The 18,849-nt window shown below is 38.0% G+C and overlaps 1 protein-coding gene across 1 annotated transcript in view; it reads right to left on the bottom strand.

Moving 5' to 3' along the window:
• The window catches only part of LOC127432050 (deleted in lung and esophageal cancer protein 1-like), a 27,963-nt gene extending 9,114 nt beyond the window's left edge, over positions 1 to 18,849 (bottom strand). The window contains exons 1-20 of the mRNA XM_051682822.1: positions 18,714 to 18,849; positions 18,315 to 18,455; positions 18,031 to 18,187; positions 15,551 to 15,661; positions 14,949 to 15,142; positions 13,261 to 13,475; positions 11,106 to 11,187; positions 10,737 to 10,824; positions 9,739 to 9,912; positions 9,365 to 9,501; positions 8,994 to 9,086; positions 8,374 to 8,464; positions 7,417 to 7,579; positions 7,109 to 7,301; positions 6,952 to 7,025; positions 6,630 to 6,792; positions 6,403 to 6,496; positions 4,086 to 4,216; positions 3,789 to 3,953; positions 3,451 to 3,581 (exon numbers count right to left, since the gene is read on the bottom strand). Of these exons, the coding sequence (XP_051538782.1) occupies positions 3,451 to 3,581; positions 3,789 to 3,953; positions 4,086 to 4,216; positions 6,403 to 6,496; positions 6,630 to 6,792; positions 6,952 to 7,025; positions 7,109 to 7,301; positions 7,417 to 7,579; positions 8,374 to 8,464; positions 8,994 to 9,086; positions 9,365 to 9,501; positions 9,739 to 9,912; positions 10,737 to 10,824; positions 11,106 to 11,187; positions 13,261 to 13,475; positions 14,949 to 15,142; positions 15,551 to 15,661; positions 18,031 to 18,187; positions 18,315 to 18,455; positions 18,714 to 18,797 (2,681 nt within the window). The 5' untranslated portion in view covers positions 18,798 to 18,849. The remainder of the gene's footprint in view (positions 1 to 3,450; positions 3,582 to 3,788; positions 3,954 to 4,085; positions 4,217 to 6,402; positions 6,497 to 6,629; positions 6,793 to 6,951; positions 7,026 to 7,108; positions 7,302 to 7,416; positions 7,580 to 8,373; positions 8,465 to 8,993; positions 9,087 to 9,364; positions 9,502 to 9,738; positions 9,913 to 10,736; positions 10,825 to 11,105; positions 11,188 to 13,260; positions 13,476 to 14,948; positions 15,143 to 15,550; positions 15,662 to 18,030; positions 18,188 to 18,314; positions 18,456 to 18,713) is intronic.

The following is an 18,849-nucleotide window of genomic DNA, read 5'->3' as shown; positions in this document are numbered from 1 at the left end:
GAAAACATCACCGAATGTCCCCCAAAGTTACGTTTTGTCAGATTTAGCTAACTTTTAGGGACATTTTCCCCCAAAATATGGCTACTGTAAGTACATCTATACACATACATTTTAAATATGTTTTATACAACAGTTTGTTCCAAGCCTCGAAACTGATTGGACGAGAGCTGTTCCAATAGTACTGATGTCTCACATCAGCACTCTGACATTTTATTGTTTTTATCACTCTGCTTGTGTTCATGGCGTTCTAAACTAAAGTGTAAGAGCAGTGCAGATGTGTTAAAAGCAGCTAAAAATGTGTCTTTTCATTTATCTCTCTGAAATTAAAGATTTTAGCCAGCAGCAGGTGGGGATACATTTATTTATTTTTTGTGTGTTATGAACCTGTTAAGTTGACATTCATTTGAGTAAGCGCTGCCAGTCAGCGAGCGGTTTTTTTAAGTCACTGGCGTCGTCTCTCACTCCATGATCGCTCGAATTACTACTACACTACAGTTGGGAATTAAGTTAAACTAATAGCTTCAGCATTAAGGCTTAGAGACGCAACAGACGAAGTATCACAGATACTTAAGGTGTTTACCGGAGTGTTCGCATAGGGATGAGATTGTAAACATTTAAAATGGTGGAGCAGAGAACAAACCGGCTACTGCAAAATACTCAAGGAGGACCCTGCTCGGATGGCTATTTTTACACAGAGAAAATTGGATGTATTTGACCAAAATTCCATAATCTACAGCAAACTGACTAACACTACAGCTAAAGAATACAGTTAAACAGCTATAGCCTTACTGGTCATCTCTGCTTTGGAGTCGCAACAGAAGCAGGTAATAGCACACGCTCAATCACACTCTCTCGCTTTCTCTTAAACAAACACACACATCCTTGTTCCTCCAATAACTTGTTATAAACAGCCCAAGCCGTCTTTACTAGTTTGAAAGTTATGTCTTTGAATTATTACTGGTGGCTTGTGCGCATCTTTTGAACTAGCAATGACAGATCCTGATCTGTGGTGTAAGAAAGTATTTCCATGCACAAGTACGTTTTTTGTGTGACAGTCCTTAGTTTTTCCTAATTTAAAAATGTACTTTTTTGTACCGCAGGTAATCACAGCAGTGCTGATTTATGGCCACACAGCATGATTGCGATTAATTTCCTTGCTTGTTGATCTGTTGTATAAAAGCAATATCACACTCGCAATCATGCTGTATGGCCCTAAATCAGCACTGCTGTGATTACCTGCGGCACAAACAAGTAAATTTTTAATTGAGGCAGCAGTTACGAGGCTGAAGGTCGATCACAGGTAATCACAGCGGTGCTGATATAGGGCCATACAGCACTCTTGCGAGTGTAATATTGCTTTAATATCCATTTGAACAAGACACCTACAAAAAGGACATTTAGAACAGATGCATATGTTACAGAACACTCATGAATGTTTTTCACTATAATCTTATTTCTCTCAGACTATTGTAAACAATCAAGGAAATCCCAGACATTTGTTCCAAACTATAAATAGACTTCTTCAGGTCAATGCTGTTAACACCTTGCCTGTTTCTCAACAGCTATGTAGCTCTCTTCTTCCGTTTTTTAAATTCTAAAATCGATAATGTTCGCAAACAAATTTCTGTCACATCTGATTCCACCGCTTCACTCTTTTGTCCAGCTGGGTTTGCTGGTGTTTCTTTCACTCATTTCACTCAGCTTGATTCTGAGGCTCTCATAAGGGAGGTATCTAGCATGAAATCTACCAGTTGCTTGCTCGATCCTATTCCTACAAGCTTATTTAAATCTTGCTTTGATGTTTGGTGCCCTGCTATCCTCAGTATTATAAATGATTCAATGGAGACTGGGGTTGTTCCAGCAGCATTAAAAATTGCTGCTGTAACACCTGTGCCAAAAAAATAAAAGAAAATGCTGCTCTGGATGATTTTAACAATTATCGTCACATCTCAAATCTTCCATTTTTGGCAAAAATACTTGAGCGTGTTGTTGCCTCTCAATTGTGTAATCATCTTACAATTAATAACCTTTTTGAACCCCTTCAGTCAGGTTTTCGTAAATTTCACAGTACTGAAATGGCTTTGGTCAAAGTTATCAATGACTTGTTGATGGCTTCTGATTCTGGAGCAACTTCCATTCTCATCCTTCTTGATCTAAGAGCCGCCTTTGATACTGTTGATCATGGTCTTTTACTTACCCGCCTTGAAAGAGTTTTTGGTGTGTCAGGGACAGTTTTAAACTGGTTTAAATCCTATTTTACTAACAATTCCCAGTTTATTTCTATGGGTGGTTACAGGTCTGACATTAGTTCTGTACTCACTGGTGTTCCTCAAGGCTCAGTTTTAGGCCCTTTACTTTTCAGTATTTATTTATCTCCACTTGGGCATCTGCTGTGATCGCTCGGCCTCCATTATCACTTTTATGCTGACGATACCCAAATCTATATACACTCAGAATCTGGTGAAAACCTTGATGTTTGTTTTCTTTCTGACTGTATTTCTTAGATAAAAACATGGATGAATAATAATTTTCTTTGCCTGAATAGCGGTAAAACCGAAGTTATGCTTATAGGTTCCCTTCATCAAATTCTCAAAGCTGGTTCTTTGTCTCTGTTTGTATATGGCTGTGTTTTGGAGACTAAAATGAGTCATTTTTTGATACCAGTCTTACATTTGATTCTTTTGTACAGAGTACTGTTAAAGCATACTTTTTTCACCTCAGAAATATAGCAAGATTGCACCCTATGCTAAATTTCTCTGTAGCTGAAGAGCTGATAAACTCATTTGTTGTCTCTCGGATAGATTACTGTAATGCCCTTTTAGCCGGAGTGTCTAAATCCACACTCAATAGGCTCCAATATGTACAAAACTCTGCTGCCAGGATTCTGACTGGGACCAGGACATGCAATCATATTACTCCTGTATTGGAGTCTATGCACTGGCTCCCGGTCAGTTTCCGTGTCGATTTTAAAGTTATGATGCTGACATACAAAGCATTACACGGCTTGGCTCCTCATTATTTATCTGCATTGTTAATCCCTTACACCCCAAATCACAGACTGCGCTCCTCACAGTCTAACTTGTTGACTGTTCCACAAACCCGCTTAAAATCTGTGGGTGACAGGGCTTTTTCTGTCTATGCTCCTACCCTTGGAACTCTCTTCCTCTAGAACTCAGACCTATGACATTTTTAAAGCTCAAGACATACTTTTTTAAACTAGCATTTGCTTACTGATGTTTTTTATTTCTATTTATTTATTTATTGTGCTCTGTACTGCTTATTTTGTGTACAGAACTTTGAGAAGCTGCTTTTAAAGGCACTCTATAAAATAAAGTTTATTATATTATTATTATTATGTATCGTAACATTTCCATAATATACTGTTCCTCTAAGGCTTACTGACCTCTGCACAAAAAAACAAAAAACAAATGATATGACCCATTTCCTCACCAGCCAGTGCCGTTCAGCACCGTAAGCTGCAGGACAGACTCAAAGCACTGGCAGTACAGGCCTCTGAAGACTACATCCACACTACAGGATGCCAGGGGAGGCAGAACACCTTTACTCGGCTTTATATCCAACTGAATACACACATGCAGATATACATATCAGCTTTCTACAAAACAAAATGTTTTTAAGTGTTATATACTGTACAGTATACAACACAAACCAAATTAAAAGCATTATTACTATTATTATTATTATTATTATTATTATGACTTAATCAGTGAGAAAGTATATGCAATTCCTTGAGCTAGCTTAAGTAAAATCCTAGACACCAGCTTTACCAGTCCCTCAATGGGATTTGAGGAATGGATGTTGGGCAGTTCATCTAGGCACCAGTGGGCATCTAGCAGACTACTGTTGGTGATATCAATGGTAGAGATGCTCTCATCTCCCATTTGCAGCAAACCAAAATTCAGACTGGGTACATTCACTGTACAATGCGGCCCCTGAAACACACCACATCATACTTTACAAATAGGACTGAAAACTGTAATAAAGAATTCCCAAAGGGAACATTCACAATGACCTCCACATAGTATGCTGTTTAAATAAGAAAAAGAGATTCAAACACTTCTGACCTTAAATGTGACTTCGATGGCCAGCCCTACAGGCTTGTGATGGTGCTGAATGTGACACTGCAGTGTGGAGGTAAAATGACCTGGTTTCCCTCCAGTCAGAACCAGCTCCAGGTCAAAACACTCATTCATTTCTGAAGGCAAGTACACCACAGAGGATGAATTAGCCACAGTTCAAACACAGAAATGAAATTAAACAGTACAAGAATACACTAACTTAAGCTGAAGTGTGTCATTTTTCTAGCATCACTAAAAGGAATTGCGAAAATAATTATTGTTTTCCAACAGCTTTCCCGAACACTATCCCTGTTCCAAACTCACCATTATATGCCACAGAGCCACAGGATAAAGTATTTTAACATCGAACAAATTTCACACTTCAGCTTTAAAGGGACAGTTCTCCCAAAACTGAAAATTCTCTCATCATTTTCTCACCCTCATGCCGTATAAGATGTGTATGAATTTCTTTCTTCTGCAGAACACAAAGATTTTTAGAAGAATATCTCAGCTCTGTAGGTCCTTTCAGTGCAAGTGAATGGTGATGAGACCTTTGAAGCTCCAAAAGGAACATAAAGTCAGCATAAAAGTAATCCATAAGACTCCAGTGGTTTAAACAATGTCTTCTGAAGCGATCCAGTTGGTTTTGTATGAGAACAGACCAAAATATATCTTCTTTTTTTACTGTTCATATTGCCACTGAAGTCTCTAGGCACGATATTGAATTCAAGCTCACTTACTTTTCCTAGTTCTTGAAGCATGCGCAGAGTACTAGATGGAGCTATAGGAAGTGTAATTAAGCTTGAAATCATGATCGGCAAGGAGACTGCTGTCTATATGTACAGTCAAAAAGGTGTTAGATTTTGGTCTGTTCTCACCCAAAATAAACTGGATCGTAGGGCTGTCAAATTAAAATTAGAATATTCGTCGAATTTAAGAACAAAATGCACATTAGAATGCTAAAACTGTGCATTCGAATTATGGATATGAGCCAAGCACTGACAATGACTTCAGATCGATCGCATTCTTGTGCTAAAAAAGGCTAGACACAGAGCAACAAATACAGTTTAACAGAAAGCAGGTGTCTCAAGATGCTTTTTAAAGTTATTTTTATTTAGACACAGCAACTAAAAAACAGTGCTCCTGCATGAGACGCTGAACAAAACAAAAACAAATCGAAATAAAGACGTTCGTCTAACGCGCATTCACATAAAAAAAACAAATGGATGTTTGCAAAAGCGTTTGGTGTGAACAGCCCCTTACAGTAGGTGGAGGTCTTTGGCCGTTGCGTCTTGCTCTTTTATAAGCATTTCTCAGATTAAGCAATGAGTTTTTTAAATGCTTTGTCAGGAAAAAAGTTCAACTTGGAAATGTGTGTCTCGAGATTCTCCCATTCGGTTCCATTTTGTTGTGTTCCATCTGTTTGAACAGCCCCTGGCCTGTGCTCATAGTCTGAGCCGCTTCACCACATGTTCAGCCGATACCACTGCTGTATAATGTATAAAAACAATATGGTATTTCGCTGTTATTATGAAGCTTGAGTCTGGGGTAGTATACTGTGGCAACAGTGCAAGTGTAACACCATGTGAACTGTATTGAAGCGATCCCCCTACCTCATTTTACTTTTGATTTAACATTTGAAAATATGGACCGAATAAAACTTTTTATTTATTTATTTATGCACATTAGTTGAAAATGGAATGCTCTTTTTTTAACAGCCAGGATGTTCTTTGCAATAATATAACACAGTGCTGTATGGTTTATGTATGCACTGTGCACTCTTGTGGATGAAGGAAACAAAGTCAATTTAAAAAACAGCTGACTTTAAAATTCGAATTTAGTTTCTCTGCCCAGTTGACAGCCCTACTGGATCGCTTCAGAATACATTGATTAAACCACTAGAGGCTTATGGATTACTTTTATGCTGACTTTATCTCCTTTTTGGAGCTTTTGGAGCTCTGATCACCATTCAATTGCATTGTATGGACCTACAGGGCTGAGATATTCTTCTAAAAATATCTGTTTGTGTTCAGCAGAAGACAGAAAGTCATACACATCTGGGATGGCATGAGGGTGAGTAAATGATGAGAGAATTTTCAGTTTTGAGTGAACTAATCCTTTAAGGTCCTAATTTTCAACATAAAGTGGCTGCTTTATTAGTACAGCAGGTAGATACATCTAGCTAACATTTTTTGGGATTTCTATAACCATTACTTAAGTTCTACATAATATGTTTTGTTGGAATGTATTTGTTTATTCGTTTGTTTGTTTATTAATTAATTTGCTTATTTGTTAATTGATAGATATACGCCAATGCTCTGACCTATTTCTCCTGTAGATGGCTCCACTTGAATTATGTGACTGTCAATAATCTGCTCCCATTTAAAGTGAATGACAGACCTGCTGTGATTCCACATCTAACAACACACAAACACTGACACATAAGAAAGCTTGAAAACCTTGTAGATGAAAATGTAACTGTAAATTTAGAATTAAGTAAGGTGTTGTGAGTGAATGGGAGTCAATTTAAAACATTTTTCACTGCTTTACCTTGACGCTCTTGCGGATTATGGTGTGTATGTAGGACTCCCCTGGTATTAAAACAGCATATGGCTCAAGAAGGATCTTATATGGCTCAGTGGAACCTTTCAGCTCAACCACTAAACATGTCACATCGTTTACATGGAGTGCTGTGTCAAGACTCTGACACATCCTGCAAATAAATACATATGCGAGTGTTCTCTGTGCCAGTTTGAATTTACTGACTGCAACATCTAATACCACCAATCTTAAATTCAAATATCAAACAATAATTTATCTAGTTAATTGTACAGTATAATATTTCACAAAATCAAGGAATCTTTCATTTTACCCATCTTCATTGACTCTGGGTGGATCTGGAACATCCATGATTACCAAGTGGCAGACACTTTGGTACTCTTTCAGCTGAGAGAAACAAAAAACAAATGCAAAAAGAACTGTATTTCTACTTTCCTCCTGAGTCTGTATATGTCAGCAAGTGCACATACCTCCTGGGGACAGTATGTGAACAGGAACTCATGTTCCTCTGCAGGGGCCAGGGTACCCATGGCAGGGCTGATGCTGAACACACAGTCTGTATCAACATAATACTGAATGCTGGAGGGGTCTGGAGTCTCTCCAGGAAAATGAGATTGGATGTTGGGTTTCATGATCTGCCACTGGAATGGCAGCTCCAAGTGTCTACAAAGGTGTTTAATATTTACAGTATTTACATCCAAACATACAAAACTATTATATAAGCAATTACCTACATATACTTGTTTTGTGTTTGTTTAAAAGTGTAAAGATAGCTCACATATGGTTTTTTATGAACACACTCTTCTGCAAGGTGGAGTGTGGATTGGTTGAGTCGAATCGTACAAAATGGTCAGCCATAAGATCAGACATTTCTCCAAATTCAGGCTGATCCTCTCCGACTGATACTGAAACCAGCTCCACTGTGATCAGCTGACCTGTACCTGAAAATATTGAAACATATGTATGTTTTTATTCATGATGTTTTGTTGTATATTCCGAGTCTTTACTTAGTTAAATTACATTTCAGATGAGATACTTAGATATTTACAGTATGTACCCAAAAATGAAAATTCTCTCATCATTTACTCACCCTCATGCCATCCCAGATGTGTATGACTTTCTTTCTTCTTCTGAACACAAACAAAGATTTTTTTTTAAATATCTCAGCTCTGTAGATTCATACAATGCAAGTGAATGGGTACCAAAACTTTGACGGTCCAAACATCACATAAAGGCAGCATAAAAGTAATCCATATGACTTTAGTGGTTAAATCCATATCTTTAGAAGCAATATGATAGGTGTGGGTGAAAACAGATCAATATTTAAGTCATTTTTTACATCAATCTATACTTTCACTTGTACATTCTTCTTTTATTTTTGGCAATTCACATTCTTTGTGCATATTGCCACCTACTAGGCAGGGAGGAGAATTTATAGTAAAAAGGACTTAAATATTGATCTGTTTCTCACCCACACCTATCATATTGCTTCTGAATATTTGGATTTAACCACTGGAGTGTTATGGATTACTTTTATGCTGCATTTAAGTGCATTTTGGAGCTTTAAAATTTTGTTACCCATTCACTTGCATTGTTATTCTTTTAAAAATCTTTCTTTGTGTTCTATAGAAGAAAGTCATACACATCTTGGATGGCTTAATGTTGAGTAAATGATGAAAGAATTTTCTTTTTTGGGTTAACTATCCCTTTAAGCTCTGCTAAATTAATTCCTGACCTTGAAGGGTGACATTTTTGACTTGGCAGTTGTCACAGACAATGGTAAATTCCTGTGCAAAGCTCTCAGCCATCGTGGGGAAAAAGACAACCTAAACATTGAGACAAATCCCAAAATTCTCAACTAAAGCACAACAGATCTGCTAGAATATCACTTAAACCTGAGCTACATCACTCTTTTGTCTAATAAGTCAATCTCTGAATTTATATGTCATCCTTTAGGTGAAAAACTGGCATAAAGCAATGATGATGTGCAGCCTCAGTTTAAGGCCAGATTAGTATTCGCCTTAATTACACAGTTAACTGTGGTAAATCGCTTCAGTCTGTGCCAGTCAAAAAGCGTTTTTCCACCATCAGGCCGAATGGTTCCATTAGCATTTCCACTTGAGCATGGAGAAGCCATACTCAGAGAGCCGTGCTATAGTGATATAGCGACTCATGACTGGCTACTTGCCCATTTATTCTAATCCTGGTTTTGCAGCACCACAGTAGAAAAAGAAATCGCAACCGATCCGATGAGCTTGGATCAGTACACAAAAAATTTGATCAGATGGTGAGAGTAGTTAAGCTTAATTTGTGCCAGTCACACCAGTCTGTGTTTTTTAGTCAGTAAGATCTCACCTCTATGACAGTGGCCTGTCCAGGCTGAAGACCAAAAAGAGAGGGACTGATGGCAAATGGAGGCTGTTCTGCAAAAGTGGCCTTCACTGCAGACTAAGAGCAGATTTAGGGTTCACACGCATAATAATTAACAAGATGCCAAGATAGATCAAAGCAAAGGTAATCAAGCTATTGTTTGTGTTCAGTTTGAATGCTAAAGCTGGATATAATTGTGCATTTAAAAACAGTAGGATACAGGCTACTAATAAAGATCAGACACGATATCTATTATTCCTGAAATCTGTAAATATACCAAAAGCATCAAAGAAAGGAATCATAAAAATAAATTAAATGAGGTTTCAGGCTGTTGTCTGTCGTTTGAGCTTGCCTACCCTGAGGCTCGAGGCAGGCCACTGTTTTTTAGGCATTACACAGAATGTTCCAGCACTTAGCCCTTCATTTCGACATAAAACTTCCATAAACTTCACCCCTCCTGCCAGACAGTAACCACAGTCTATGACAGCAGGCACTGGAACACAAATAGAGAAGACACAATAGTTAAAGACAATTGTTAGGTTGTGTATGAATGCTTTCTCTGAACAATATCCAAATGAGTTAAGCTTGTCAAATGTTTTCAGGCAATTACATCAGGAAACCTTTTTGGAATTATGCAACAAGATAAGAGTCAAGGAATTTTTTTTTGGAAATATTACGTCTGTTAATATGTAAAGATCTATGCTGGAAGATTATGTTTATGTTGACTCACAAGTCAGTATTGGAGGTGGCCTGCGAGCCTCCACTGGTATAATTAGAGGATATGGCGACTGTGTCTCCACGATTAGGACGTCCTCATAATCAGCCAGAGAGTCTGGGGCAAACCGCACCATATACTGGCAGCTCATACCAGGTGCTACAATTCCCCCCTCACCAGGAAACCTGCCTATTGAACATATACAGTACCTCTGTTACACTGTCATATTGTCATTAAGAGCTATGCCTACAACATAAAAAAAGACTATTTTTGTGCAAGTACACAGTGGGCGGAGTTACCCGTGTGATGCCAAAAATAGAAAACAAGTGATCAACAGAATGTACTGTCATTTGTCACTGGTTAGAATAAAAACTCTGATTAACATAGAAAAGATACCTTTTATCATGTGCCGTTTGCCGTCAGGTTTTCCGAGTACTCCGTTCAGAAAAATAAGGCTGGGCATAGAAATGCATCCGTTTTTTGACTACAAACTCTTCAGACATGTTTAGTAAGTTACGTTCTCTGTTTTGTGTGCAGCTGTGTTGTGTTCTGTTGTCGTTATCGCTGTGGAGGACATGTTTTTAGATAAACAAAACACATTTTCACTTGAGCGCCTAAAAGTCGCGAACTGTTGCTCTCATGCCCTATCGTGAACTCGCACAGGAGATCAGTCAGTGAACATTTTCACTAAATAATACATTAGATTTCGGTTTGTTTCTCACCAAGCCTTATCGTATGCTTTCATAACAATCATGAGTCTCATGGAAAAATGTATTGGACTTCTGAATTATACTTCTGCACTCTTTTGAAGCTTGAAGAAGTGGTCACCATAAACTGCCATTGTATGACATCACTGAGCACAAATATTTTTCACAATTTCTCCCTTTTTGTTATAGTAAAAGAAAGAAAGTCATATAGGGTTATAACAACACAGAGTTGAGTAAACAATGACTGAATTTTCATTTTTGGGTGAACTAATCCTTTAAATTAGTCTTTTTTTTGTTGAGACTCACCCAAACCAACAGAGAAGTGTGGAGACATTGGAGGAATCAGGCGCATGTGACGGCTGGTCACAGTCATGTTTTTTAGCTCCACTGCAGTCTACAGGAAACAGGAGGCACCATTCAGAACTGAAAACATACAGAACTGGAAAGACACCATTCAGAATAGGGAAAGATATGGCCATGTAGGAAAATAAATGTATGAACGGTTACACCAAGATTTATTTAGTATAACACCTCTAATTATTGATTAAGTAACCAAAAGCATGCAGTATAAAGTATAAGCATGCTTGAAACTTCATAAGAAGTGAAATCAAAGGAATTATGCATTTAAATAGACAAAAATGAATGAAATGTTAGATGCAATCAGTAATTCTATACCTCATAGACTTGTCCTACTCTGTAGTCTGTGAAGAAGATCACAGGTGGACTCACAAGAAAGATGGGAGCGGGAGCCTCAGGACTGGGGTTAAAGGATAGTACATGAATATTTGTTATCACAATGCCCAGTCATTCATCATCCAAGTACACGTCTGATTAGGAGTCAGGACTATTTATACCCTTTTAAATAAGGTGAATACTTATTCTATGCAAGCATGTTGTTGTATCAAAAAAGTGATATCTGCCCTGATTATTAATCTATCCTGAAAAAAAATAAAAAAATAATCAGTATTCATCAGTTTTGCCCCCTGAATATCCATCAGTTGAAGATCTATAAGCAATAATCAGTCCCTTTTTTATTGTTATAGTAGAACATAAGATAGCTATACTTTATAAAGGAACTTATTCTTGTTCTGTTGTTCACTTTTAAAAATGGGAACTGCAAGGAGTTCATATATTCTCAAAATGTGAAAAAAGTCAGCTAATTGATTTTATAGTCATATCACTCTTTTGGTCTCTGTGAGTTGAAAAACACTTGCTTAAACTCTAGTTTGCCAGAAAGTGAAACAGAGGATGGAATGATTCAAATTATTCAATCATGAAATCTGGTTCTCAGTGTTCTCTCTAATTACTGCTATGCATGGTTTCATTTGTATAGTTTTATCTATTTATTTTTGGGGAAAAAAGTCTATCTACAGTAGGGACCTGAGATGCAGTATAGCATGTGCTATAATCTCTATGTATAATGCATCTTTTTATTTTTTTTTTTTTTTTAAGCATGCTTTTGTACTGTCCCTACACAAATAAATAAATAAATAATTCTGGAACCTCTTATGCTGTTATGTTCTTGGACACAATAAGACAATAAATTATGTAAACTGCATGGCTGGTAGCACGCATTGTAGAATAACCCATTCTACTAGTTTGAAATGCCATGACAACAATGTTGTGCTTTTCAAACCTTTACACAAGCCATTGTGGGGAGGGAATTTCACAATATATAGCATTTATAATACATGACACAAAAAAGGGTGTGATTAGTATCTTGAGTGTTCATGTGTATCATATTTCCCATACCAAAGCTGCACAAATATTGTGGAACTATTGGCTGAATACAGCTGTCCAAAATGTAACCAACGTACTAACAAAGGACAAGGCTATTAGTGATTAAAAGTGAAGCCTGAGGACAACATGAAAAAGACCCTATTTCTTTTTTAACTTTTATATGAATTAAGGGATTAAAAGAGAAACTCACCTTTCACCTGCAGTCAAGGATGTCAGTAATGATTCATGTGTAGTGTACCAAATGAATTAGGATACACTGAATCACTGAACTTGTGGCAGTTTCTTCATAAGTCTGCTTGTTAGGCTAAATAGGTGTTTATAAAAATCAAATAACCAATTACCGCTAATCTATCTAAATCAAGTGTTTTCACAAAGCAAACACTAATTAAAGGGATAGTTCACCCAAAAATTGCAATTCTGTCATTGTTTACTCACACTTATGTTGTTCCAAACCCATATGACTTGCTTTCTTTCAAAGAACAAAAAAGGAGATGTTAGGTCTTAGTCACCATTCACTTTCGTTGCATCTTTTTTCCATACAATGAAAGTGAATAGATACTGAGGCTGTCATTCAGCCTAACATCTATTTTTGTGTAAAAAACAGTTTTTTTTTTGTTGTTGTTTTATTTTCGCGTAGTGATTCGCCTCAGTCCAGGTGGCGGAGGACGAATCCCAGTTGCCTCCATGTCTGAGACCGTCAACCCGCGCATCTTATCACGTGGCTTGTTGAGCGCATTGCCACGCGCGTGTGGAGGCTTCATGCCATCCACCGCGGCATCTGCGCTCAACTCACCACGCGCCCCACCGAGAACGAACCACGTTATAGCGACCATGAGGAGTTACCCCATGTGACTCTACCCTCCCTAGCAACTGGGCCAATTTGGTTGCTTAGGAGACCTGTCTGGAGTCACTCAGCACGCCCTGGGATTCGAACTAGCGAACTCCAGGGGTGGTAGCCAGCGTCTTTTACCACTTCTACCCAGGCCCCCCTAAAAATACAGCTTTGAAACAACATATGGGTGAGAAAAGGATGACTGAATTTTAATTTTTTGTTAACTATCCCTTTAAAATGAACAGTCAGTGGTCCCACCTTTCTCCGCCAGTGTTCCTGCCTTTTGCCCCATTTTCCGGCTTCTTCCCTGGCATGATGAGGGATTTTCCCCCACGCTGAGCATTTGGGAGCAGGAAGCGAGGATTGCGCAAGAATTTGTGTCGCTCTTTGTGCTTCTGAAGGGCAGCCAAATCTTCTGTCCGACTCTGAGAACTGGGCTCCATCCAAAGCACCTTATGCACCTGGCCTAACTTCTACAATGAAAATTTAGAAAAACTAATCATATGAAATCATCAGTGCTCAGTCGATAAATGTTTTTTAATCGAGATTAATCGCATAATTTTTTTTGTTAATCGCAGATTTTGAAAGTGCTAATATTTACACTATATACAGTATCCTTCTTTTCCTGTCAAAATGCATTTATTTAAATCTTAGGAAAGTAAACATATATTGTATAATATATAACAATGTAATGCTTTATTAACATTTTCCAAACAAAGCCTTCCACAATCTAAAGACAGAAATGCACTAACATTGCAAAACATTTAATGTTACTTGAATTGGTGCTAAGTCTAATTACGAGGTTGACTATTTTCATTGCAATGGACATTAAACCTCTTAAACTCTCATCCTCCACAATATTAAACAGCCGGCAGACTGTGGCTATCCACTTTGCTACAGCAATCGTGAAGCCGCGTTTACAATTCACGTCAGGGCATCAGCGCCAGAGTCAAGTGACACTTTGAACTCCACATGAAAAGCGCTTTCAAACAACATCTCATTCTGCATTTTTGTGATAGTTAAGACTTGACGTGCTTCTGTGGTAATTAAAATGCACCTTACATACACTGAAAAATACTTGATTTTCACAAGTTCCATCTGGGCTTGTTTTGTACATCAAATAGTGTTAAGAGATCCTTTCTCCATCACTTTCACTGACACAGAAGCGCTGTTGTGTGTATGTTGTGGTGTTAGCATCAGTGTAATGACTCTGGGCAGACACATCGCAATGGTTCCACCCTTCCAACAAGTGTTTATGCTGGTTTATGCTGTATTAATGTACATGCGTTAATTGCGATTAAGAAAAATTAACGTGTTAAACTTTTTTAATTAATCGCATGCATTAACGCGTTAATTCTGACAGCTCTAGAAATAATATAAAATACATTCATACATTAAAATAATTTTTGCATAGACATTGTTTGCCATTGTGATTTGGGGACCATTCTTAGATCTAAAGTGTTAATTTCAATGAAAACAATATCAAAGATATAAATCTTTGATATCAAAGGTATAAAAATTAATTACAAGTCAATTTTGGGTCTCTAATTTGTTTTGAACAAGCAGTGAGTAAAGAGTGCTGCTGTTTCATATGACATCACTGGAAAGTTTCACTGTTTGTATCACTCCGCTCTGTGTTTGCCAAGTTTCAAACAGGCTGTCAGTCTGCGTGTTACTTGGTGACATGCAAAGCTTGATGCTTTGGCTTCTTTTGGTACTTTTTCGTTAGCAAAAAACTAATTAAATGACCAACTTTTGTCTGAAACGTATGTAATTCACTATTATAAACTCATTTATAGAACAGTGGTATAAAAACAAAATTGTATTTCCAATCATGCTGTTGTACTTAATATCATCACAGCTGTGATAAGAAACTCTTGCTTGTGTGATATCGCTTAATTCAACCACCTGTTATGAGGAAAACAGAATTAAGTTTAGGGGCAAACCTCAGCTGAAGCATCTTTGATGGACCTAGACTCCGGAGAGGAAGGAAGAGTGAGTGTCTCCTCCGATTGGTCCATCAGGCTCTGGGCCGTATGCGCAGGTGGGGGCATCAGTGTGTAATCGTCATCCTGTGGTTCAGTGTGGATGTGCATGCTATAGGAGACAGTTGACTGGGCAAAACCAGGGGTGAACTTGCCTGTAAAGAACAAGAGGGTCAAAGGGATAGTTCACCAAAAAAATGAAAATTCTGTCATTACTCACCATTGTGTTGTTCCAAACCCTTTCTCTTTTTCTGGGAAAGACAAATGGAAATGTTTAGCAGAATGTTAGTGACTGACAACATCAGTCATTTACTTTCATTATATCTTTTTTCATACACTGAAAGTGAATGGTGGCTGATATTGTCATTTCCTAACATTCTGCCTAACATCTAGTGTTCCATGGAAGAAAGAAAGTTATACGGGATTGGAATGTCATGAGAGTGAGTAAATGATGACACAGTTTTCATTGTGGGTGAATTGTCTCTTTTAAAATGAAAGTATTATGAAACATCCTCTGATTTGGGACCATATGTTTTGTTTTGTAGGTCAATGCAGTACTGTACCTTTTGGTCTTTTAATAACTGGGGTGCGCTCTGTTGTGTAGTCCAGGGGGCAGATCAAGTTGTTACTCTTTAGGAGCTCGCTGTCCACACACCACTTGAAGGCTGATTTAACTTTGTAGACATAAATAAATGTTTACTCTTTTTCCCGGGTTCTCACACACACCATCGGTTATCCTTAGCATAAGTATGACTACTTTGAATATCTTAAGCAAAATAAGCATAATATATTAAGACTTGTTTTCAGAGAACATATCTTCAATTAAGTTTATTTTTCTTACCCAACTGGCAAACTGTTTTTTCTGTTTTGCATAATTTAATTTAATTTAAACCAACTGATCTCAGTTCAGGAGACTTTAGGTTGAAAAAACTACATGGCGCCAACCTCAGCTGAGTTTGCCTTCAGGAGAAATGGCAACAAAACTACATCTGGTATGAAATCTCATTAAGTTTGTTTAATTCGATATGACATTTTAAAAATTTAATTGATTTATAGCAAAACGGCACGCTGTTAAACACAATGACCACATACATCATTTATATATATATATATATATATATATATATATATATATATATATATATATATATACTCAGCAAAAAAAAAACATCCCTTTTTCAGGACACTGTATTTTAAAGATAATTTTGTGCAAATCCAAATAACATTACAGATCTTTATTGTAAAGGGTTTAAACAAAGTTTTCCATGCTTGTTCAATGAACCATAAACAATTAATGAACATGCACCTGTGGAACGGTTGTTAAGACACTAACAGCTTACAGACGGTAGGCAATTAAGGTCACAGTAATAAAAACTTAGGACACTAAAGAGATCTTTCTAATGACACTAAAAAACACCAAAAGAAAGATGCCCAGGGTCCCTGCTCATCTGGGTGAAGGTGCCTTAGGCATGCTGCATGGAGGCATGAGGACTGCAGATGTGGCCAGGGCAATAAATTGCAATATCCGTACTGTGAGACGCCTAAGACAGCACTACAGGGAGACAGGACACTGATCATCCTTGCAGTGGCAGACCACATGTAACAACACCTGCACAAGATCGATACATCCGAATATCACACCTGCGAGACAGGTACAGGATGGCAACAACAACTGCCCGAGTTACACCAGGAATGCACAATCCCTCCATCAGTGCTCAGACTGTCCGCAATAGGCTGAGAGAGGCTGGACTGAGGGCTTGTAGGCCTGGTGTAAGGCAGGTCCTTACCAGACATCACCAGCAACAATGTCGCCTATGGGCACAAACCCACCTTTCCTGGACCAGACAGGACTGGCAAAAAGTGCTCTTTACTAACGAGTTGCGGTTTTATCTCACCAGGGGTGATGGTCGGACTTGCGTTTATTGTTGAAGGAATGAGCGTTACACAGAGGCCTGTACTCTGGAGCGGGATTGATTTGGAGGTGGAGGGTCCGTCATGGTCTGGGGCAGTGTGTTACAGCATCATCGGACTGAGCTTGTTGTCATTGCAGGCAATCTCAATGCTGTGCGTTACAGGGAAGACATCCTCCTCCCTCATGTGGTACCCTTCCTGCAGGCTCATCCTGACATGACCCTCCAGCATGACAATGCCACCAGTCATACCGCTCGTTCTGTGCGTGATTTCCTGCAAAACAGGAATGTCAGTGTTCTGCCAAGGCCAGCGAAGAGCCCGGATCTCAATCCTATTTTGCACGTCTGGGGCCTGTTGGATCAGAGAGTGAGGGCTAGGGTCATTCCCTCTAGAATGTCCGGAACTTGCAAGTGCCTTGGTGGAAGAGTGGGGTAACATCTCACAGCAACAGCTGGCAAATCTGGTGCAGTCCATGAGGAGGAGATGCACTGCAGTACTTAATGCAGCTGGTGGCCACACCATATACTGACTGTTACTTTTGATTTTGACCCCCCCTTTGTTCAGGGACACATTATTCCATTTCTGTTAGTCACATGTCTGTGAAACTTGTTCAGTTTATGTCTTAGTAGTTGAATCTTTTTATGTTCATACAAATATTTACACATGTTAAGTTTGCTGAAAATAAAAGTAGTTGAAAGTGAGAGGATGTTTCTTTTTTTGCTGAGTTTATATATATTGCATGTTTCTTAGGGGCAACAAGTTACAAATCAAAAAGAGGAATGGAAAATACACACAGAAGTCACTCTCGTGTCTCAGGGGTTTAGGCATAAATCTGATAGAATTTAGTTAACTTTATGCTTAAACAAGAACAAAATCCTCTGATATCATGAATATTAGATAGATTCTCTGAAAACAAGTCTGATTATCTAACAAAATTTTAGTTCTCAAGTAAATTTATCTTATTTGAAAGATGTTTAAGTATTTTTCCTCCTAAAAAAAAATAAAACAATACTGATAAAGAAAAACATTATTGTAGTGTACTTCTAATTACTAGACTGATGGACTGTTATTAGTAAAAATAAATAGATTGTTTTAATAAACAGAACTACAGTGCTGGTAACATTAACTGTACCTGGTGGCAGGCCCAGCTGATAGTAGGCCTCACCCACTTCCTCCATCATTTTAATGTGGTCATGCTCCTCTTTTGCAGCAGCTTGTAGACGGGCCTGAATTATATGCGTCTCCAGCATATCAGCATTTTGAATCTGTCTGTTGTATTCAGAATTTACCTGGACATGAAATCACAGTGATTGAAATGATAAAATATGAATTCTATGATGAAGCAAGAATTAAGTAGCCTATTCCACATTTTATTAGAGGACATTCAGCTGGAATGTAAAAGAAGAGATACTGTACCTGTTGCAGCTTCTCTACATATTTTTCATGGTAGTTGTTGCCTCCCCTTCGTGATTTACTGAGATTAGAAACAATATCTTTCCCAATTACATCTATGGTGTAAAGGTCTTTGAATATGCTTGCCAGTAGATGAGATATGTCCTGTACACAGAAAACAAATAACTCAATATAAGGACCATACTTGTTTGTTTGTTTGTTTGGTTGGTTTCATTGTCAAAAAAAAAATAATGGGACAGAGTTAAAGAAGAAAGCATAAAAGCTAATTGAAATTAACCATCATTCATATTTGATTATTAGCTTGTACTGTTTTCATCTAGCAACTGATTATGTACGTGCATTTAAAATAAGTACCAAGAACTTTCACTACCAGTATCACAAGTAGTGGCCTAATTCCCTTACCTGAGTTGTCTCTGATGCCGGTTTATGTCGATTCATTGAAGGCTCAGAGCTCTTTAGTGCTCCTGGTTCAGTTTCCTCAGTCATTATTTTGTCTTGGACAAGAAACAAAACTCAGTTCAATATTTCAGCATGTCCT

The sequence above is a fragment of the Myxocyprinus asiaticus genome, chromosome 41, assembly GCF_019703515.2.
Source record: "Myxocyprinus asiaticus isolate MX2 ecotype Aquarium Trade chromosome 41, UBuf_Myxa_2, whole genome shotgun sequence".
NCBI classification, from domain to species: Eukaryota; Metazoa; Chordata; class Actinopteri; order Cypriniformes; family Catostomidae; genus Myxocyprinus; species Myxocyprinus asiaticus.
Note: the sequence above shows the minus strand (reverse complement) of the source record. Positions and strands in the feature narration are given on the sequence as shown.